Source organism: Muscardinus avellanarius, assembly GCF_963383645.1.
Source record: "Muscardinus avellanarius genome assembly, chromosome: 19".
Lineage (NCBI taxonomy): Eukaryota > Metazoa > Chordata > Mammalia > Rodentia > Gliridae > Muscardinus > Muscardinus avellanarius.
In genome coordinates this window covers 47,001,843-47,025,655 of record NC_137805.1, presented here as the reverse complement: position 1 = coordinate 47,025,655, position 23,813 = coordinate 47,001,843, and the positions used below count along the sequence as shown (strand labels likewise).

The 23,813-nt window shown below is 48.8% G+C and overlaps 1 protein-coding gene across 1 annotated transcript; it reads right to left on the bottom strand.

Moving 5' to 3' along the window:
- Positions 1 to 795: 795 nt before the first annotated feature.
- Positions 796 to 22,681, bottom strand: SUN5 (Sad1 and UNC84 domain containing 5; the record flags this gene model as incomplete). The annotated part of the gene is made up of 13 exons (XM_080716531.1): positions 796 to 927; positions 2,004 to 2,090; positions 2,584 to 2,751; positions 4,418 to 4,533; positions 5,355 to 5,433; positions 7,582 to 7,690; positions 8,252 to 8,286; positions 9,404 to 9,453; positions 17,004 to 17,065; positions 17,970 to 18,036; positions 19,778 to 19,852; positions 20,053 to 20,111; positions 22,671 to 22,681. The coding sequence occupies 13 exons, from the start codon at positions 22,679 to 22,681 to the stop codon at positions 796 to 798; spliced, it is 1,050 nt and encodes a 349-aa protein (XP_080572657.1).
- Positions 22,682 to 23,813: the final 1,132 nt, after the last annotated feature.

The following is a 23,813-nucleotide window of genomic DNA, read 5'->3' as shown; positions in this document are numbered from 1 at the left end:
GCTAGAGGATCGGTCCTCCCACGGTCGGCCTGGTCCAGACAGCACCCTGGGGGGATCTGGAGCCAAGGCTACTGTGTGTCCTGCTGTGTGCTGGGAGTGTCATGGCCAGAATCAAGGCAGACACTTGGCAGGAGACCCTGCTCCTAGCACTTCTGTGCTCTCTAATAAATGCTAGGAAAGGTGGAGCTCAGTTATGGCAAAGATCACACAGGCAAATATGAGTGGCTGGGGTCCGGGATAGAGGAGCAAACCTCTAGGTGTGAACTGAGGTCCAGAGAAGGCGTGTGTCTTGCTCAGCATCACACAGCAGATGCATATGATGTGCATAGGTGGGCAGGAGTGGGCCTCTCCCATAACAGTCATCAGCCTGACCCTATGGGCATAGGTGGGCAGGAGTGGGCCTCTCCCGTAACAGTCACCAGCCTGAACCTATGGTGCAGCTGGGGAGACTGAGGCACCGAGAGAGTGGGGTCCTGCCGAAGGTCACACAGGGGTCAGGGGCAGAGCTAGATTTGGAAGCAGAAAGGTGTCTCCTACGTGGGGTCAGTCTGCCCGGGCTGGCACCCTGGTGCTGCCGCTTGGTCTCCTCTTGGCTTGGGTGCTGTACTGTCCTGTCTGTGAAAGGGGCCTCCTGGGCCGTCGTGAAGGAGCCAGGGCGCCCAGAGCGGGGCCAAGCGTTGCTCACAGCGGCCTCAGAGGTCAGATGCCTGGCCACCTTCCCTCTTCCGGGCCCAGAGTCATTCAGACTTGGCCTGGGGCTAAAGAATAAACTTTACTCTCTCTCAGGGCAGGGCTCTAGGTAGGCGGCTCTCCGGACAGGGACACGGTGCCGTGTACACGGACTCGGTATAGGCAGGTGAAGCGGGGGCTCCCCCAGTTGCTGGAGATCTTCACCTTGACCGCACCAAAAGCCCGGGGTGGCTGGTTCTGGAGGAGAGGATCAGACACGGCCACTTCACCGAGGGGCCCCACCCTGCCTGGCAGAGAGGCATTTGAGTGTGGAAGGTGACCCTCATGTCACAGGTGGGGAAACTAGGACCAGAGAGGGGAGTGGAATGTCTCAAGGCCACACAGCAAGTTGACACTCAGAAACCCAGATGGAAGCCGGGCGTGGTAGCGCACGCTTGTAATCCCTGTGCTTGGGAGGCTGAGACAGGAGGATCGCACAAGTTTGAAGCCAGCTTCAGCTAATTAGTGAGGCTCTCAGCAACTTAGTGAGACCCTGTTTCCAAACAAAATATAAAAAATAGGTCTGGGAGTACTGGGTTCCACCCCCAGTACCACCAAAAAAAAAAAAAAAAAAAAAAAAGAAACCCAGATGGCAGGGAAATGTCCAAGCCTTGGGGCCCTGCAAAGTATGTGCTGCAGGACCTGGGCCAGCCACAGTGCCTCTGTGCGCCTCAGTTCCCCCTGTGTAGGTGGGAGTGGTAATAGCTGCTCCTGGGATTGCTGTGGGTTGAAGGGAGATCTTGGGTGGGGCTCTGTGGGTCCCTTTTGCTTTTGCCCCTTGGGCAGGAGTAGAACTGGTGTTTATCCCACTTCCCACCCAGTGCAGAACACGGGGAAGGGTTCACTGATATAATTCCCAGGGAATTATAGGAGGGGAAACTGAGACCCAGAAAGAAAAGAGCCCAAGAACTCACAGACGTTGTGGCTGGGCTGAGAGGTGGCCTGGACGTGCACCCTGTCAAGCCCTGTGGCCATTCCCGCAGCTGCCCGTTCTGCTTCTGTCCCCAGGTCCTGCCCAGGCCTCAGTCTCCCACCTGGGGTTGAGTCTGGTGCGGGAGACTGTAACTTTGGAGCCAGCACCCCCAGCCCCATGGTTCCACACCCAGTTCTGGGCTGCCTGGGGCCCTGCTCCTGGACAGCGGCCCCCCCCCCCTCCGAGGCTCCCCTCTGTGTCAGCTGGGCTAGGGACAGCTCTGCAACTCCTATGGCTGCTGGGGTGGGAGGGGCCCAGGGCACACTGAGCTGTCTCTGCTTAGGCGGCTCTTCTTAGGTACCTGGAGCGCAAACATCTGGATGGTGTTTTCTGGCTGGAACTGAAATGCCCCCAGGAACACCTCCTCTCTGGGGGAGCTTTCCATACCCTGTGGAACCAGAGCCAAGGGGAAGGTGTCAGGTACAGGGAGGGCCTTCGGAGGGTGTCTCCCATTTCCAGCCAACACTTGCACACCTCCTGGATGGGGAGCTCCTCACCATTGGGGCAGCATTCCTTGCAGTACAGTAGGGTACATGGGGAAGAGCACTGGACTGGGAGTCAGAGGCTGAGGGTCTGCTTCTAACTCTGCCATTGACGTGTAGGGTTGGGGTGTTTCCCTCCCTTTCTCTGGACCTCATTCTACTGAAAGATCTCTGGACTTTCTTAGCTCAGTGATCTCTGATGACTCTCTGGCTCTGAAAAGCCTGGCTTGAAATAGAGCAGCCGTGCTTGCAGGCTGAGCTCTCACCCCCATCCTGGCCACCCCCAGCCCTAACCAAGCCTCATCCAGACCCCTCAGCCTCCTGTGGACACTTTCTCCCAAGGCCTGGGATCCGAGGCGTCCCCCTAGTCCCGCTCGCGCCCTGCAGGGCCCTGCTCACATAGACCACGAAGTCCTTGGGGGCTGTGTCCAGGCTGCCCGACAGTGAGATGGTCTTGGGGATGTGCTGCAGCGTGAGGTTGGACAGGTAGACCTTCTGGGCCAGTCGGATGGTCACCTGGCCGCGGTCACCCACGAAGGCCCAGCAGTTGCCAGGTGTCACGTTGGGCTAGAAGAGGCAGGTGCAGCAGGGCGTGCTGAGGGGAGGGCCTCTCCCGCCCGGCTCCCTCCCCCTCCTGGGCCTGGCCCTTTCTGTCTAAGAAGCGTGAGCACCTCTCCTCCATCCTCTGCCTTGGGACCCCTCACTCATTCATCCACAATCCACCCCTCTTGTCGTTTTTGTGTGTGTGATATTGGGGATTGAGCCCAGGGGTGTTCTACCCCAGAGCTACACTCCCGGCCCTATTTTAATTAATCAATTAATTATTTTTTTGTGGTACTAGAAATTGAACCCAGGGGCACTTTACTTCTGAGTTACACCCCCGCCCTATTTTTCATTCCTTATTTGAAACAGGGTCTCACTGAGTTGCGAAGGGCCTAAATAGCTGAACTGGCTGCGAACCTGCGATCCTCCTGTCTCATCCTCCTAAGTACTGGGATTACAAGCGTGCGCCACCACACCTGGCCTCCTATTTTGTTTTTTATTTGGCAACAGGGCCTCACTAAGTTGCTGAGGCTTCATTAAGTTGCTGAGGCTGTCCTGAGACCTATGGTCCTCCTGTCTCAGCCTCCCAAGTGCTGGGACTACAGGTGAGCCCTGCCAGGCCCAGCCCTCCCACGGCGTCGAGATCACCCCACAGTTTAGGCACCTTTACTATACTCATCTTACAGATAAGAATGCTGGGGGAACAGAGCAGGGCAATCCCTGGCCTGGGACCATGGGGGGCCGGGAGCAACCAGGCTATTTGACCCTGTGCCACCTGCTGTTACCCACTATAGTCTCCTGCCCCATAGGAGGGGAAACAGGCTCAGAGGGTGGGGGAGGTTCGGCTGCAAGCTGGGTCTGAGCCAAGATGGAGGTGCAGGAGAAGTCAGGGAAGGCCTCCTGGAGGAGTGGGGGCCAGGCCGGAGTTAGCTGGGGCGGGGCGCGTGGAGCAGGCCTGGGGACCCCCGAGGGGAGGGTCTCTGTCTGGCCAGTCCTCAGGCCTGCCGCTGCCTGGCAGAGTCTGCCGCCCATCCTGCCCCCAGCCGGGGCTCGCCTGTGCCCTCAGCGCTTGCTGTCTGTGAACCTGCTCACCCTCGGCACCTTCACCGGGAGCCTCCCTGGCCCTGCAAGGCCACGGTCTGGGCCTGCCCTTGAGCACTGGTGTGTCGGGGCCCAGGGGCGGCTCACAGACACCTAAGGCCTTGGCACTGCCCAGGGCTGGCCACCGGGATAGGCTGCGCAGCAACTGTTTGCCGAATGAAAGGCGCTTGCTTTGCGATGCAGACAACCCTTCCCCTTCTGGGCCTCAGTTTCCTCATCTGAGAGGTGCGGAGCTCAGGTTTGGGTCAGCTCTGCTGTGTGGTGTAGTCAAGTGGCCTGGCTCTTGGAGCCTGCTGTCCTGTTTTGCAAGGTGGGCCTACCAGGGGCCCATCCCTAGAGTGCTCATGGGGTCTCCAGGGCTGAGTGGGGACCGCTTCCAGGACCGATGTAAACTGCCCCCGTCAGCCCAGTAGCCGGCTCTCTGTTCCTGCTCCGGTCCCTCCTGTTTCTCAGCCTTGGCACCACCCACCTGCCCTGCCCTGTCCCCACCCCGACTCCTCTCCCACCGCTAGCCCCCTGCATACCCCGTGCTCACTCTACCCCACCTGCAGCCACCAGCTCCTGTGCCCAGTCCTGCCATGACCCCTACCTCGAGGACCACGTCCGGGGGCTGCGCGTAGTTCCACAGCCGGATCCAGTTCCAGTAGGAGCGAGCCTTGTCGTGGTTGTAAGTGGCGGACGTTTGCTCGAAGTCGATGCTGGCTCCTGTGGGAGTATGTGGGCGCTCAGCCTTGGCATGGGGGACCTGCACCCCTCATGTGCCCGGCCCTCCAGGAACGCAGTGCTCTGCCCTGTGCAGGGGGAGTCACAGCAACCAGAACAGCATGGTGCACATACGGCCCTGCGGGGTGGGGTGGGAAGGAGTGAACGTGGTGCCCCTGCGTCCTTTGGCACAGCCAGCGCCTGCCTGGGGCCACCATGGCTGTGCCGCTCATGAAATCCAGAGGGGCCATTGTGGCTCTGAGAACCCAGGTTGCCCAGGGGCGATGCCCTCTGACCCCATTTCATTGGGCCTGGGTGCCCGTGTCAGCTGGCGCCAGGTGTCAGGCTGTCAAGGGCACCCTGCTGCTCTGCGGCCCGTCCCCCTGCCACCCAGGAGCCCCTCACTTGCTCTCAGGGGCTCTTCCCAGAGGGTCATCCACATTGGTCCCCTTGGTCTGAGATGCCCCTTCCACCCCGGGTCCCTCTTTCCCAGCCACCTGTGTCTTGCTCCTGAAGCCCTGACTCCTGACTGCCCTTGGGCCATCTTGGGTTGTTTCTGGTCAGGGTCCCCAGCCCCCGGGGCAGCACATAGCTCCAAGTGGCAGCCCCAGGCTTGGCGAATGGTGGTGGGTGAGGGGCAGTGTTAAGGCAAGGACACCCGTCACAGAGCCCCACCCGGCCCTGCTGCTCCACCCTCAGTTGAACAAAGGAAACTGTGGCTGGGAGCCGAGGTTAACTTCCCCGCTTAAAGGGTGCGCCACCCCAGACTCACACCCACCCTCCGAAGGTTCCTGGGGACGCTGATGGGTGCAGAGCGGACCCACCTAGAGACTTCAGGGCAAAGTCCGGCTTTTCAATGTAATCGCCTTGTATCATCTTCATTATTTTCTGGGCCATTTTTTGCTGAGAGCAGAGAACACAAGCTGTGCCTGGTTTGTCCTTCCAGATCATGAGCCCCAGGGGTGACCTCAGCGGGCAACAGGTGGCCGCAGGGCACCCTCTTCTCCCTGCCAGCTCGCCCTGTTCGCCGCATCCTCTTCCTGGACCTCCTGCACCTGTCCACCCTGTAAGTCCTTCTGCCTTGTGGCAGCGCTCTCCGCCTCATGTAAAGCTCAGCCCTTGCTCTGGGCCCACCTGCCTGCTGGGCAGGACTGCCAGGTCAGCCGCTGTGCTGTGAGGCCCTGGGACACAGAGCCACCCACCCCTATCACCAGCCTCCATGAGGTCAGGAGGGCTTTGGAGTTAGGTGGACCCTTTCAGAGTTTGTGCCGTGGGCAATATGGTGTCTCTGAGCCTCCTTTGGCCTGTAGGATAGCGCAGTCATCATGCCCCCTTCCCACAGGTGTGAGGCCCATGCTGAGGGTTAGAGAAATCTAAAGAGAGGGAAGAACCATTTTGAAATTTGTTTAAAAAGATATTTTTAAATCCCCGTGGGCACTGGATGATTCTGGTCATGGGCTAAGGGTGTGGGCTCAGGCCAGACCACGCAACCAAACGGGAACCTGGGGAGACTCAAACATGCCTGTTTTCCCCACAAGATGGAATTCAGTTACCTGAATTCCAAGACTATAGGAAGCTAAGAGTGACTCTAAAGTTTCCAAAAGGCAGGATGAAACTCCTCATAAAGCCTAGGAAATGAAGCCCCTCTGAGGGAGAGAGCCCCAGAAGAAATAAGGAAGAGACAGTGGTCTGGAAAGTGTTTCTCTTGAGCATGCGCCAGAATCCCCTGGCTGGCTCCCATCCTCAGCGCGTCTGATTCAGTAGGTCTGGGTGGGGCTCACTGGTCTGAATGCTCAACACTTTCCCAGGCGGTGCTGATGCTGCGGGTGCCCTCCAAGGCCTGGTGAGTAGATACAGTGTATGTACAGTTGCACCTGGGGCAACTAGTTCTGGGCTAATTAGTAGCTGAGAATCCAAGTTTGCCCCTGGGAAAGAAGGTGGCCTTGGGGCCAGAGATTTTACATTCACGCAGGGCTAGAAGTCAAGACTGGAGATTTGAGAGTCCTCAAACATATGGTCAGTCTTTCCTATTAAGACAGTTGCCAAATGTTTGAAACTTTATGGGCAGGAATCCAAGTAGTTAAGCTGAAAAACTTCAGAATAATCTTATAAAGTTTGCCACCTAGGTCTTTCTGAACCAGCTCAATGCATGTATAAAAGAGAACAGTTTACTTCACCTTCCTTACAAAGAAAAGGTGAACTCTCAATTACTCAAAGCATAATTACTGAAAGCAAGTGGAGTTCTTTTGTTAAAATATCCAGAAAACACTAAAAATTACTAGATGTTAAAAGGCAAGACCCTATGGCTGACACCCAAGAGAAAAACCAGAAGGTGGAGGGGCCCAAAGACAAGCCAGATGCTGGAGTTCATAGACAAGGACTTTTGAAACAACCATGACTAATGTCTTAAATAAAATAAAGGAGAAGATAGACAACATAGATGAAATGATAAAGAATTTCATAATAGAATTAAAATCTATGAACAATAATTAAATGTATATGCTAGAATGAAATAATTATCTAAAATGACAAGTAGGCTTCCCAGATGGAATACAAAATTATTAGTGAACCTGAAGAAATTAAAAAAAAATCAAAACATAGACACAGAGAAAAAGAATGAAAAAAAAAACCAGGAAATAGCACAGTAATCACATGAAACACACTCTGAAGGTCTAGCATAGGAAAAGCAAAGCATTTAAATAGCTTATTGAGAAATATCAGCCCACATATTCAATAAGCACAATAAGCAAGCAGGTTATATATGGAATATTGGACCTATAAGAATATCCTTTGAGCTCTCAGAAAAAAACCAGATTAGACCCAAATAATCAATAATGAGGGTGGCATTACAATTCTCAATAGTGACAGTATAAACTAGAATGCAGAGGTAGACCTCCTTCAAAATTCTCAGGAGAAACTTTTTTTTCCCCTAGAAGTTGACACCTAGCCAAACGATCAATCAAATGAAAGAATAGAATAAAGATGTATAAACAATCAGGTTCTATAAAATTAGAAGTTAGGTGTTTGGGGGCAGCGTGGCCCGCACCTCACCTCATCTGACATGGCTTCCATCTCCTGGAGTTTGGCAATGAGCTGGTTCATGCTACCTCGGAGGTCCTGGATCTCCCCAGTGTGATGTCGCACCTTCTCCTGATACATCCTTATCAGGAAGGAGTGAAGACAAGGATCAGCTGCTTCCTAATGCTGCTGCTGTTGTCCCTTTGCTAGCCTCACGTTCTTCCATTCTCTTGGGCCCACCCCTGGCCCCACTCAGGGGGTTCTTATCTCTAAAACAGTCATGCTCTTCTGCTTGGAACATCCTACGACCTGCTCATTCCTTCCAAGCATTTCTGAAAATTGTGCCTGCAATTAAGGATGCGGCTACCAGTTGGTGACTTGTTGGCTAGACTCTCTTCTCAAGTTGCCATTTATTGGTCACTGACTAGGGGCCAAGCGCTAGTCAAGACTTCACATTTCTTTTCAGAACCCACAATTTAACTTGAGCAAGACTGGATACTATGCCTCATCTCACAATGGAGGAGTCAAAGGATCAGAGAGAGAAAGTGTCTTTTGCATGATGTCAGGCAGATGGCATTTATGGGAGTGGGTGCTTAAGCACAGGTGGTTCTGACTGCAGAGCTCATATCCCAGCCAGGGCACCCCAGATCCTTGCTAGAGCTGTGGTTTTTAGGTGATGGACCTGATTGGCATATCCTCTTACCTCAAGCTCTGCAGTGGGCTGTTTATGCTGTCATCCTGGTGGAATGTTGAGGAAAACAGGAATCGCCTTTAGCTCTGTCCATTCTCCCACAATCGTAAATCATCACCTTCCCATCCACTCTTCCATTTATCCCCCGCCTACCATCTATCCAAATTCCGAACCCTCCCCATTCATCACCTCAATTCCATCTCTCCTGTCCATCCTCTCTACCTCAGACATCCACCCCCTTGTCTGTCCATCCATGCACTCGTTCACCACCCGCTCACCTAGCCCACCTGCCCTCCATGGTCCATTATCTCATCCACTCATTTTCCCATTTATATATCCTTCTATTCTTCCATCTCTGTCCCTCTTCCCAGCCTCCACACGTCTAACATCCATTCACCCAGCTACTCATGTATCCCTCTGGCCATTCTGCTTCTAGTCACGCTCCCATCTGCCCATCTGGTCACCCAACACTGATGTGGCATCCCTGTGCCCGGCTCTGAGCTGGACATTGCCTGGACAAGTCAGCCCTTTCTTCTTCCTTCAAGACGCTGCCAGTGGAGTTGGGAGACAGACATGATTACAAAAAAATGTGGGAGGAAAGAGGAGAATGTGACCATCTCTGCCTGGGTGTTTCTGAGGTGCCGTTGCCGCTAGACCCTGAAGGGTGTGAAGGAGTTCTTGAAGCAGAGAGGAGGAGAGGGAGAGATGGGCCCCTTGGATCCCCATTCCTTATAAGCCTGCGGAGACTTTCTTAAACAGGGAGCTCCGACTGTTTAGTTACTCTCCTTTCCTTTCCAGAGATGATAAAGCAAATGCATCTTCTCTCATTTAAGTAGAAAAGAACAAATTGCCTCAAGTAGAGAGAGAAATGTGTTTCCTGCTTTCACTATCTTACTTTAGTTGGGGGCCTGACAGAGAGCTGAGCCATCTCTGAGGGCAAGTGACAGGAGGGCCATCCGGGTGGACGACTTTGTACTTGGTCTTTGGAAATTACATTTGGCAGGAGACGAGGGTCCCAGGGGGTGGACCACAAAGGCTTTGGGTATGAGGAGTCAGGAGCTGTCAAGGGTCCAGGTTGTGTGAGCACAGGAGCAGCAATGGAGGGAATACTGACTGGTGAGGGGAGATGAGCCAGCCATGGGGCCTGCAGGGGGGCGTACTCACCTGCCAGACTTCCATTTTTGATGGTAAGTGCATAGAAAACATCCAGAATCCTGTAGGGACATGGGAACAAGAATGAACCCCTCAGCATGGAAGGTTAGGAGCCTAGGCTCTGGAGTTCAGGCATCTGGATTGAGATCCTAGCTTTGCCGTTACTAGCATCATGAAACTTTGGGAGAAGTTACTTGATCTCTTTTACTCAGTTTCATTTTCTTTAAAATAGGGACAGAAGTAATATCTAATTCATGATCAAATGACATTTGTAATGTATAACACATAACCTATATGAGCTGTGTCTTCCACTCTTCTAGCCTTGAGGGGAATAATTGGCAGAGAGAAAAAGGCAGGGTAGTCTTTTCTGCAGCTGATGATCTCCACACTGGCTGAAATCCCACCATTTAAGCCATTATTTAAAAGCTCTTTTAAGATCTTCCCTCACAGCACCAGGCTCCAGAGAGGAGAGGGACTCAGAACAGAGCTGAAAACCAGAGAGGAGACACGCTGGTTTCACGGCCAAGGGAGCAGCAGCAGTGTCATACTGCCAGTGGCAGCGGCGAATTCACCTGAAAGCTCCAGATCAACACACTCAACAACCCACTGGGCTCCAGAGAGGAGGGGTGGACAGGGAGCTGAGGTGAGCAGCTGCGGAACAACCGGGTGTAATTCAGCAGATTTTTTGGCACAAGGAGTGTCTAAAGCTCCCAGGGGCCGGGCTCCGCATGCCCTCCAGAGACTCAGAGCGGAGCTCAAAACTAGAGAAGAAATACGCCAGCCTCATGGTCAGGGGCGTGGCAGCAGTGCCATATTACCAGTGGTGGCAGCAGAGAGTTTACTGAGTCTGCAACAGCTACAAATTAGCGCACTCAACAACCATGAGTCAAATTGCAGCCCCTAAAGTACTGCACCCCCAGGAACTTGTGCAGCTTTGATAATCTCCCTGGGTGTGATATTTTGCAGTCCATCCCAGTGAAGGAGTAGCGGTGGCAGAGATACCACACCCTAGTCATAGCCCCCTGTGGGAAAACACTCAGCCTGGCATCCCCATGGTCTTGCACAGCCTCGATTAACTCCCTGGGTCTGAGACTTTGAGATACAACCCAGTAAAGGAGTAGTGGTGACCAAGATACCACAGACTCGAGATCCAGAGTACTCTAAGTGAAGTTGTAGTGACCCAGGGAAGAAACCAGGGAAGGCACAAACTTCTGAAATCATGGGAAAGAGGAATAACAATGGAGCAATGAACACCCACAACCCCACAACATCAGAACCTGATAACACAGAAATTCAGAGATCTCTAGAAGATCAAATCAGGAAAATAACTTAGAAATAATACAGGACCTTCAAAAATAATTCAGAGAGTCTAAAAGAAATAAAGGATGCGATCATTGAGGTAAAGGTCTCAATTCAAAGTACAAACAATCGATTAGACCACATGGAGAATAGAATCTCACTCCTAGAAGATGACCACTCCAAAAATGAGTGCATAGTTTATAATTTAGAAAAAAAAATCAGACAGCAGGAATTTGACATTGAAGAAATATGGGCCCATTTTAAGAGAGCTAACCTAAGAATAATTGGAATAGAAGAAGGAAAAGAAGGTAAAACTAAAGGGATCAATAATCTCTTCAAGGAAGTAATAGCAGAAAATTTTACAAACATAGAGCAAGAGGTCGATACACAGGTCTAGGAAACTTATAGAACTCCCCTTAGACAGGATCAGAGAAGAGGTTCTCCACACCACATAATTGTCAAAATGACTAATGTGGAAGCCAAGGAGAGAATCTTTTTTTTTTTTTTTTTTTTTTTTTTTTTTTTTTTGGTGGTACTGGGGTTCCTGGAAACCCTTCTACCTTCGTGCTACACTCCCAGACCTATTTTATACTTTTTATTTGGAAACAGGGTCTCTTAAACCAGCGTGGCTGGCTTTGAACCTGCACGATCCTCCTGTCTCAGCCTCCCAAGTGCAGGGATTACAAGCGTGTGCCACCACGCTCAGCTCAAGCAGAGAATCTTAAAGGCAACAAAAGCAAAAAGCCAAGTGACATTCAGAGGCAAACCAATTAGAATCACTCTAGACTTCCCAAACCAAGTCATGAGAGCCAGAAGGGCTTGGAGTAACATATTCCAAACTCTGAAAGAAAACAACTTCCAGCCAAAAATTTCCTACCCAGCAAAACTATCTATCAAATTAGATGGGGATAAGAAGCTTCCATGACAAACAGAAACTGAAGGAATTTATGTCTTCAAAACCAGCGCTAGAGAAAATACTCAAAGAGATTAACTACAAAGAAGAAATAGGTAATACACGTCAGAACCAAAGAAACAAGATTTCCCATCCAGCAGACAACTAAACAAAGAAGAATAAACAGTATCACAAACAGAAATAAAATCTTAACATGCTAGGAATTAAAAATTATCTCTCAATAATCACACTGAATGTACATGGTCTCAACTCCCCAATAAAAAGACATAAAGTGGATTAAAAACCAGAATCCATCCATCTGCTGCTTACAAGAAACACACCTTACAAGTAAAGATAGGAACAAACTCAAGGTAAAGGGCTAGAGCAAGGTAATCCATGATAATGGAACTCGAAGACAAGCAGGAGTAGCAACTATGATATCAGACAAGTTAGACTTCAAACCCAAACTTATTAGAAGAGACAAAGAAGGTCACATTTTACTGATAAGAGAAATAATCCAGCAAGAGAAAATAACAACAATCAACATCTATGCCCCAAACATAGGTGCAGCTACTTTCATAAATCAAACTCTTTGTGACATGAAGTCACACATAAATCCCAATACAATAATACTGGGAGACTTCAACACACCTCTCACAACATTAGACTGATCTTCTAGACAAAAGGTTAGTAAAGATGCCTCAGAACTAAAGAACACCATTAATCAAATGGACCTATTGGACACATATAGAATATTTCACCCAACAACAGCAGAGTTTACATTTTTCTCAGCTGTTCACAGAACCTTCTCCAAAATAGATCACATCCTGGGACACAAAATGAGCACTAGCAAATTTAAAAAATGTTACATACTTCCCTGTGTCATTTCAGACCATAATGGAATGAAACTAGAAATCAACTATATTTAGAAATCAACTAAAAATCTTCTTAGACCCAGAGAAACAACATAAACATGTGGAGACTGAACACCACACTTCTGAATGAAGAATGGGTCATAGAAGATGTAAGAGGTGAAATCAAGAAATTTCTAGAAACAAATGAAAATAAAGATACAACATATCAAAACCTCTGGGACACTTTGAAGGCAGTATTAAGAGGAAAATTTGTAGCACTGAGTGCTCACATAAGAAAAACAGAAAATCTTCAAATAAATAACCCAATGACATACCTCAAAGCCCTTGAAAAGCAGGAACAATTGAACCCCAAAGCCAGCAAAAGACAGGAAATTATTAAAATTAGAGCAGAAATTAACAAAATAGAGAATTAAAAAAAACCAGAAAATCAACAAAACCAAAAGCTGGTTTCTTGAAAAAACTAACAAGATAGATAAACCACTAGCCAACCTAACAGAGAGAGAGAGAAAGAGAGAGAGAGAGAGAGAGAGAGAGAGAGAGAGAGAGAGAGAGAGAGAGAGAGAGAGAGAGAGGAAATCAACCCAAATTGTGAAGAGATGAAAAAGGAGATATTACTACTGACAGTGTAGAAATCCAGAGGATTATCAGAAACTACTTTAAAAAACTATACTCCAACAAAATGGAAAAGCTAGAGGAAACTGACAACTTCCTAGATAAATACAACCTTCCTAAACTGAGTCAAGAAGATATAGAGATATAGAACACTTAAACCAACCAATAACAATCGAAGAGATTGAAACAGCAATAAAGAGCTTACCATCAAAGAAAAGCCCAGGACCAGATGGTTTCCCAAGTGAATTCTATAAAACCTTTATAGAAGAGCTAACCCCAATACTACTCAAACTATTTCGGGAAATAGAAAAAACTGGGACTCTCCCAAATACATTCTATGAAGCCAACATCACACTAATACCCAAACCAAATAAAGACAGTTCAAGGAAGGAAAACTACAGGCCTATATCTCTGATGAACTTGGATGCAAAACTATTAAACAAAATACTAGCAACACGCATTCAAAACCACATCAAGAAAATCATACACCATGACCAGGTAGGGTTCATCCCAGGGATGCAAGGCTGATTCAACATCTGAAAATCAATCCATGTAAATACTAGCAACATGCTAGTATTAAACAAAATACTAGCAACACGCATTCAAAACCACATCAAGAAAATCATACACTATGACCAGGTAGGGTTCATCCCAGGGATGCAAGGCTGGTTCAACATATGAAAATCAATCCATGTAGTTCATCATAAAAACAGAATCAAAGACAAAAATCAAATGATCATTTCAATAGATGCTGAAAAAGCATTTGATAAAATTCAACATCCATTTATGATAAAAACACTGCAGAGAACTGGAATAGAAGAAACATATCTCAACATCATAAAGACAATCTACAATAAGCCCACTGCCAACATCATATTAAATGGGGGGAAACTTCAAGAATTCCCCCTAAAAACAGGAACAAGACAAGGATGTCCATTATCACCACTCCTCTTCAATATAGTACTAGAGACTCTAGCCAGAGCAATAAGGCAAGAAAAGGAAATCAAAGGAGTACAAATAGGAAAAGAAGAACTCAAACTTTCACTATTTGCAGATGACATGATACTATACTTAAAAAACCCAACAAACTCAACCAAAAGGCATATAGAACTGATCAACAAATTCAGCAAAGTATCTGGATACAAAATCAATCCTAAAAAATCAGAAGCTTTCCTGTACACTAACCATAAATCCACTGAAAAAGAAATTCAGAAAACACTTCCACTCAGGATCTCTCACAAAAAAATAAAATACTTAGGAATAAACTTAACCAAGGAGGTAAAATATCTCTACAAAGAAAATTATAAAACATTGAAAAAAGAAATTGAAGAAGATCTTAGAAGATGGAAAAGATCTTCCATGTTAATGGATTGGCAGAATAAATATTAAAATGGCCATCCTTCCAAAAGTGATCTACAGATTTAACGCAATGCCCATTAAACTATCAAGATCAATCCTCACAGACATAGAAAAATCAGTCCTTAAATTTATTTGGAATAACAAAAATCCCAGAATAGCCAAAGTAGTTCTCAGCAATAAAAAACCATGCAGGAGGAATCACAATACCTGAGTTGAAATTATACTACAAAGCCATTGTAATAAAAACAGCATGGTACTGGCAAAAGAACAGATACATAGACCAATGGAACAGAATAGAAGACCCAGAAACAAGTCCATACACTTTCAGCCAATTGATTTTTGATGAAAGGGCCAAAAACATACACTGGAAAAAAGATAGCCTGTTCAACAAATGGTGTTGGCAAAACTGGTTAACCATATGCAGAAAATTGGAAATTAATCCCACTCTCTCACCCTGTACAAGAGTCAATTCAAGATGGATCAAAGACTTGGAAATCAAACCAGAGACCTTGAAGCTCCTTGAAGAGGGCAGAGGTCCAACACTGCAACACATAGGCACAGATAAACACTTTCTCAACAAGACCCCAAAGGCACAACAAATTAAATGGCGAATCAATACATAAGATTGCATGAAACTGAAGAGCTTCTGTTCAGCAAAGGAAACTGTCAAGAACCTCAATCGAGAGCCAACAGAATGGGAGAAGATTTTTGCCACCTAACACCTCCGATAGAGGACTAATATCTAGAATATACAGAGAACTCAAGAAACTCAACACTAAGAAAACAGAGCATCCAATAACAAAATGGGCAAATGAACTAAATAGACACTTCACAAAAGAAGAAATTCAAATGGCCAATAAATGCATGAAAAAATGCTCAACATCACTGGCAATCAGAGAGATGCAAATCAAACCTACCTTGAGATTTCGCCTAACTCCAACTAGAATGGCAATCATTCAAAACACAAACAACAACAGATGCTGGCGAGGATGTGGAGAAGTGGGAACTCTAACACATTGTTGGTGGGATTGCAAATTAGTGCAACCACTTTGGAAAACAGTATGGAGAATCCTCAGAAGAATGGGAACAAATCTACCATTTGATCCAGCAATACCACTTCTGGGTATCTACCCAAAAGAAAGGAAACCAAACTACCAAACTAATGCATGTGTATCTATGTTCATAGCTGCACAATTCACCATAGCCAAACTATGGAACCAGCCAAGATGATAGCCATCAACAGATGAATGGATTACAAACCTGTGGGATATGTACACAATGGAATTTTACTCAGCCATTAAAGAAACTCAATTACATCATTTTCAGGGAAATGGATGGAACTGGAGGACATTATGCTAAGTGAGATTAGTCAATCACAAAAAAAGAAATCAGATGCTTTCCCTAATATGTGAAAGCTAAGGAGAAATGGGTCATAGGAGGAACTCTAGATGAAAAAGGAAATCCTGTAGAGGAGCAAACAAGACAACCTAAATGAGGGGATGGGAGGGGGAAGAAGGAAATTCTCTAAAACACACAATGTACTTAAACATATCGAAGTCAACCACTAAGCCAAGCAAGGGAGGGAGGGACAGGGAGGGAACGGGGTGGGAATTGGGTAGGGGTTAAATCAGTGATGTGTACATGTCTGTACACACAAGTTTTTTTTACCCCAATATGATGTATGAATATAATGCACCAATAAAAAATTAAAAAAATAAAAGCTCTTTTAAATCTATTTGTTGTTCTTGGTAAAATTTCTTGGTAATATTGGGGATTGAACCTAGGGGCATTCTACTTCAATGCCATACCCCCAGCCCTATTTTTATTCTTTATTTTGAAAAGGGTCTCACTGAGTTGCGGATGGCCTAAGTAGCTGAGGCTGGCTGTGAACCTGCGATCCTCCTGTCTCAGCCTCTCAAGTACTGGGATTACAAGCATGTGCCACCCCGTCCAGCACTGTTAAAATACTTAACAGACTAGGAATAGAAAAGAACTTTCTTAACCTGAAAAATCCTATGGGAAGCCCACAGAAAACATCATACTTGATGGTTAAAGGTAAATGCTTTCCCACTGAGGTCAGGAACAAGATAAGAAAGTCTGCTCCTGCCATTTCTATTTAATATTTTATTGAAAGTTCTAGCTAGGTCAGTTAAAATAAAGTCAGGTCAGATCATTTAAAAAAAAGAAAGAAAAAGAAAAAAGGAAGAAACAAGAGATATCCAGATTATCACACAGGGTCTCCCTAAATTGCAAAGGGCCTCACTAAGTAGCTGAGGCTGGCCGAGAACCTGCGATCCTCCTGTCTCAGCCTCCCAAGTACTGGGATTACAGGCGTGCACCATCATACCCAGTGAGCTTTACAGTTCTCAAAGCATTTTTTGGCTTTCAACATACTTTTCTTGGTAATTTAATCCTCACAGCAACACCCATTTGACAGAAAGGGAAACTGAGTCACACAGAGGGGCAGTGTTGTGCCCAGGGTCACAGAGTTCATGTCAAAGCCCTTCTGGCTTTCTCCCTTCCCAGGCTGGGCCAGAGCCCAGGATCCGCCACCCGAAGGGCCCTGGGAACACACCAAAAGCACAGAGGACCAGAACGCCCGTCTTCTCCATGAGCTTCTGGAAAAGCAGCTTGCACCTGGAAGCCAGAGGAGCTGGTGAGGGCTTGTCCCTTCCTCTCCGCTCACTGTTCCCCCGTGCTGTGGGTACCCCCTTCCGCAGAATGCATCCCTCCATATTAGTTGGTTCAGCTCCAGTGACTCCTCCTAGGACCAGCAGAGTCAACAGCCCAGTGCGCGGGCATGGAACGCTCTTGGCTGGCTGCCTGGCTGGCGGGGAGCTCAGGAGGGCTGGGGCCGAGACTGGGCGCAGAGCAGGCATTAGGGGTGTGTGTGTGTGTGTGTGTGTGTGTGTGTGTGTGTGTGTGTTGACCCCAGGGACATTCCACCTCTGAGCCTATCCCCAGTCTTATTTTATTTTGAAACAGGGTCCTTCCTTGTTGCTGAGTCCTTCCTTGCTAAATTGCTGAGGCTGACCTTGAACTGGCAGTCCTGCTGTTTCAGCCTCCAAAGTACTGAGATTACCAGCCTGCCTGTGCCACCACGCCTGGGCTAGGCATTAAACTTTAAATGAATCAGTGAGGTGGAGAGGAACATTCTGCAGGAATGCAGGGGAGTTTTGTGGAAGGCGCAGGCGAAGGGAGAGCAGGAAAGGAAGAGCTGCTGCACAGAGGCGTGGGGCTGGAGAGGGACGGGGAATCCAGAGTGAGAACTGGAGTCCTGCTGGCCCTGCGAGTCTACGGAGAAAGCGCAACGAGGGTGGGTGGCTTAGAAAAGAAGAACGAGGCCAGATTCCAGGGTGTTGCAGGCTAAGGAGCTGGAGCCCTGGGGAGCCATAGTGGGTTGTGGGAAGGAGGGTCTGATAAAAGCCAGGTTTGGGATAGGTTATCTGGCCTGCCTACTGTGGGGGGGGGGTCCAAAGCAATGAAGGGGCTGCTATGGTCATAACTGCCTGTTCCAAGTCCCCAACCCGTCCCCACTCACCTACAGGTGTTGAAGAGAACCTGCTGGGCCTGAGTTCTCAGGAAGCAGGCCAGGCAGGAGAACCAGGCTGGGAAGGAGACAGAGCAGTGAGGAGTTTACCTTCCGCTGTGCTCATTGTGAGGACCGTGCTGGAGCTGGAGCCCCACTGGACTGGCCGGACAAGCCCAGGGCAGACTCAGGCTTGGCTTACGGGTGAGCGTCAGCCTGGATTCGAGTGCAGGTCCCATGGGTGGGCTGTTTGCAAGTGGCAGTTACAGATCCTGGCTCAGGAGCACAAAGCTGGCACAGAACGTGCACATGCCCCCCACCTGACACTGGGCATGTGGGGCGGGTCCTGGTTGGGGTAACCTCTGGATGCCCAAGATGGAGCAAGGAAGAAAGTAGGGAGGGGTTCAGGTTAGGTGAGAAGGATACATAGGTGAATGGGAGAATGGCTGCTGGACTTGGAAGATGAATGAATAGGAAAAAGGACAAAAGGATGGGTGGATGGGTGGATGGATGAATGGATGGGTGGATGGATGGGTGGATGGGTAGATGGATGGATAGATGGGTAAACGGGTGGATGGATGGATGGGTGGGTGGATGGATGGGTGGATAGGTGGATGGGTGGATGGATGGATGGATGGATGGATGGATGGATGGATAGATAGGTGGATGGGTGGATGGGTGGGTGGATGGATGGGTGGATGGGTGGGTGGATGGGTGGATGAATTGGTGGATAGATAGGTGGATGGGTAGATGGATGGATAGATGGGTGGGTGGGTGGATGGATGGATGGGTGGGTGAATGGGTGGATGAATGGATGGGTGGATGAATGGATGGATGAATTGGTGGATGGATAGGTGGATGGGTAGATGGATGGATAGATGGGTGGGTGGGTGATGGATGGATGGGTGAATGGGTGGATGAATGGATGGATGGGTGGATGGGTAGATAGATGGACGGGTAGATGGACGGGTAGATGGGTGGGTGGATGGGTGGATGGATTGGTGGGTGGATAGGTGGATGGGTAGATGGATGGATAGATGGGTGGGTTGGTGGGTGGATGGATGGATGGATGGATGGATGAATGGGTAGAAGAATAAATGGGTGGATGAATGGATGGATGAATGGATGGGTGGATGAATGGATGGATGGGTGGGTAGATGGATGGGTGGATGGGTAGAGAGATGGATGAGTGGATGGGTAGAGAGATGAATGGGTGGATGGGTGGGTGGATGGGTAGAGAGATGGATGAGTGGATGGGTAGAGAGATGAATGGGTGGATGGGTGGGTGGATGGGTGGATGGATGGATGGGTGGATGGGTGGATGAATGGATGGGTGGATGGGTGGGTGGATGGGTAGATGGGTGGATGGGTGGATGGGTGGATGGGTGGGTGGATGGGTGGATGGATGGATGGGTGGGTGGGTGGATGGGTGGGTGGGTGGATGGGTGGGTGGATGGGTGGATGGGTGGGTGGATGGGTAGATGGGTGGATGGTTGGATGTAGAGATAGGTGTGTTGGTAACTTGGTGAATGTTCATATGAAGTAAAGGTGAGGGTGAATTGGCGAGTTTCTCAATGGGTAAATGGTGAGTGGAGCAGTGGCTATGCTGGTGATACAGCAAGGAGGGCCAGCAAGCAAGGCTGCTTTCCACCTCCTCTGTCAATCACAGAGCTTGGTCTCCCCACCCATCACGTCCTTGGTGGGGAGACGTCAGAGCCCAACCTGTCACTCCCTCAACCCACCCAGGTTAGCCTGCCCCAGGCTGGACTCTCCCCAGGTCTACGGTTGCTGGCCAAGATGGCTCCTCGGTACATACGTACACATGTATCCCAGCACGAACTGAGTCAGACTGATGGCCGGGGCATTGATGCGGACCGGGAGCAGGAGGGCATCATCTGCAGGGAGGGTAGAACTACCGGGTCACCCCCGCTTCCAAGACAGGGCCTTGGCGAGGCCTGGGAGCACCCAGGGCTTGGCGCCTGCTCCCTGGGCCCTCTGTCTCCACCTCTTGCTGGGTGACTGGGGGTTGCCTGTGAGACATCTCTGAGCCTCAGCCCCTGAGCTGCCTGTGGAGCCTGGGCCTCCCCCTGCTCACTCAAGTTCGGCGAGGGCTCCTCCACCGTCCGGCAGGTGCTCCGGGCTCGTTGGCTGGCCCTGGGGATGACAAGTACACACCGCATTTTATACCTGACAAGATTCATGCTGTTTTCGTGTTCCAGACCAAAACACGGAGCATCAGTCTGCCGAGCCACAGCTGTGAGTCAGGTCAGGTCGGCTGACCCCAAATCTAAGGTGTGAGGAAGGTCGCCCCACAAGTGCCCTCCCTGCTGGCAGAGGCCTGATTTTGTTCTCTACTTTCTCATGTGACGTGAGACAATCGGATTGACCGGGCCTGTGGTACCCCCACCCCAGGTCAGGGGCAAGGGTGGCCCAGAGGCAGGGTGGGGGGCTCAATGCATGTGGCACTCTGGGAAAGGTTTTCTTGTTGCTGAGATGCCCCACAGGAAGCAGCCTCCACTCTCCTTCCACCCTGGACAGCCATGTTTCTGTGCGGCCTGTGGTATGGCGTTGGCCATCACGCCAAAAGGGAGACCAGAAAAAGAGCAAAATGGCAGCAGAACTTGGTCTTGGGGGCACCACAGAGTCGTGTGCTCTGGAATCACCCACAGCCCAGGACCTCTTGGTAGGTGAGGTAGCAACATTCTCTTTCTAAAGGTAACTGTTTCCACTAGGCGTGGTGGCACACGCTTGTAATGCCAGTACTTGGGAGGTTGAATACGGGAAGATCGCAGGTTGGTGGCTATCCTCAGCTACTTAAGTGAGGTCCACACCTTAGTGAGACCCGGTTTCCAAATAAAGAATACAAAATAAGGCTGGGGGTATAGCCTGGAGGTAGAATGCCCCTGGGTTCAGCCCCTAGTACTGTGAAAAATAAAATAAAATAATAAATGTAACTGTTTCCAAACTTTTTATACTCCCTTTATCTTTGTGTTTATTTATTAAGAAATTATACATATGCCTGTTACAATTTATAGATGTTGAATCCCCAAAGGCCCATGTATTAAACATTTGGTCCTCAGACTGGTGCTTTCAGGAGGTGGTGTGGCCTTTTGGAGGTGGGACGGAGTGGGAGGTCCTTAGGTCATTTGGCTCTGCCCTTGAAAGGGGCGGTGGGACCCTGGTCTTTTTATCTTTGCTTTTTAGTTATGAGGTAAGTGATTTTCCCCTTGCATACTGTCCCCCATGATGTGCTACCACACAAAGCAACGGTGCCACTGGAAACTCCGAAATCATTTTCTCTTTATAACATTAATTATCTCTGGCATTTTGTTATAGTGACAGAAAGTTGACTAACATGATGCTCAATTGTGTGACATATGACTTATCCTACTCAAATATACCCATTTATTTGCACATTCCTGAGAAATATATACCACAGTAGGGTGACTAGTTTACAACCTCTTATTGTATGTGTCAAAATAACCAGAAGAGAGGAGTTTGAAGGTTCCTGACACAAAGAAATGCTCATTACCCTTATTACTACTACTATTATTATTATTATTATTATTATTATTATTATTATTTTGCAGTACTGGGGATGGAACCCAGGAGCATTCTACCTCTGAGCTACACTTCCAGCCATATATACATATATACATATATATGTATATATATATTTTGGTGGTACTGGGGTTCCTGGAAACCCTTCTACCTCCAGGATACACTCCCAGACCTATTTTTTATATTATTTTTTATTTGGAAACAGGGTCTCTTAAGCCAGCAAGGCTGGCTTTGAACCTGCACAATCCTCCTGTCTCTGCCTCCCAAGCAAGGGGATTACAAGCGTGCCCACCACGCCCGGCCCAGCCCTATTTTTTATTCTTTATTTGGAAACAGGGTCTCATTGAGTTGCAAAGGGCCCCACTACATAGTCGCTAAGGCTGTCCGCAAATCGCAGTCCTCCTGTTTCAGCCTCCCAAATGCTGGGATTACAAGCGTGCACCACCATGTCTGGCTCCTTCATTACCCTGATTTTATCATTAGGTGTAGTATATTTTTTTTTATCAAATTATCACATTGTACCTTATAAATATGTAGAATTAGTATGTACCAGTTAAAAAAAAGAAGGATGATCCGGGTGTGGTGGTACGTGTTTGTAATTCCAGCATTCGGGAGGCTGAGGCAGGAGGATCACAGTTCACAGACAGCCTCAGCTACTTAGTGAGGCCCTTTGCAACTCAGTGAAACCCTGTTTCAAAATAAAGAATAAAAAATAGGACTGAGGGTGTAACTTGGAGGTAGAATGCCCTGGATTACATCCCCAGTACCGAAAAAAAAAAAAAAAAAAAAAAGAGGAATGAGAAAAAAAAATACACATTCCAGTTCAGTAATTTCTTTTGTAGCCTCCCTGGCTTGTTCTGTGTGTCCTCTTGGGATCCACGTCGCGATGTGGAGCCACAGCAGTCGTCGTTGAGTTGACATTTCTGTCACCTGCAGCTGGAGGTCTGATAGAGGGCAAAGATGCACATTTCTTTGTGTCTCCTTTACAAGACTGAACTCCACGGGCACAGGGAGCGTGTGGAGCAGGTGTGACTGTTCCCAGTCCTCTGCCCAGGGCCCAGCACGAAGTATGTGCTTAATAAACTTGTGCAGACAGGGAGGCCACTTGGGACAGCCTGGCCTGGACACTGGTCACGGAAAGCCACTGCCCACCTCTCGGGCATGGCTGCTGATCATGCCACTCACCTCCCCAGAGAGGGCAGAGGGCCACCTTTGTAAACTGTAAGGGCTGTAAAGGAAGGGGCTGCTGTCCTCACCTCCTGGGCCTGGCACAGGGGGCCATATCTTCAGGTAGGGCACAAGGGTCCCCAGTAGTTCTCGAGGACCGTGGCATCGGTCTCCTTCTCTAGGGCTGAAGGGCAGTGGTGGGTCTCTGGGAATCACGAGGAGGAACTGGCTGCCGCCGCCGCCTCTGAGTATCCCCTGGAAGGTGCCACCCGGAGCCTGCCAGCCTCGGGTGCAACTGTCGTCACTGTGACCTCACAGAGCAGGTGCAAGAGGAGGGGCCTCAGAACCTCCCCTCAGAGGAAGCCATCCTGACCGGCTTTCCATTTAAAGATGGGAAAATGGAAGTCACAAGACAGGAAGGGGCTGTGTTGGGCCTCGGGCGCTGGCCAGGGGTGACAGCTGGGGCTCCAGTAACCACACCAAGTTTTCCAAGGTCCCTGGACTCCTTTCTGCCCTAAGCTCCTTGGATTTACTGCCTTCCTAGGTTGCACAGAAGTATAGTTTGCAATTCTGAGTTTCTCACTGGTAGACATTTTACATCACACAAAATAAAGTTACATGTTCTACTTTTTACTGGAGAAAAATAAAAGCATAACCGAGTAGAAATGTCTGGCTAGGTTTTTCTGTCCTAACCCTGCCTGGAGTGAGCCTGAACTTAGATACAAGTCTAAGCTTAACTTCTTCTTTAATGCATAGAAACTCAGGCATAGGTAGACAGGTATCTCAAACTTAGTGAAGCTAAAACGAATTCACTTTTGCCCCTGCTGGTCATTGCTAAAAATTGCAGCTTGGATAGAAGAATGATCCTCCCAAGAGGCCTGACTCCTAAAACCTGAACGTGTGGATTTGTTAAGTGAGGGAAGTTGAGGTAGCACATGGCATTAAGACTTCTAATCAGATGCTCTTGAGAAGAATATTTTAGATTATCGGGCGGGGGTTGTGCAATCATATGGATCCTTATGATTGGAAGAGGGAGGAGCTCAGCCCAGCACTGCTGGTTGTGGAGATGGAGGAGGGGCCCGGAGCCAAGAAATGAGGGTGGCCCTTAGAAGTTGGAAAAGTCTAGGA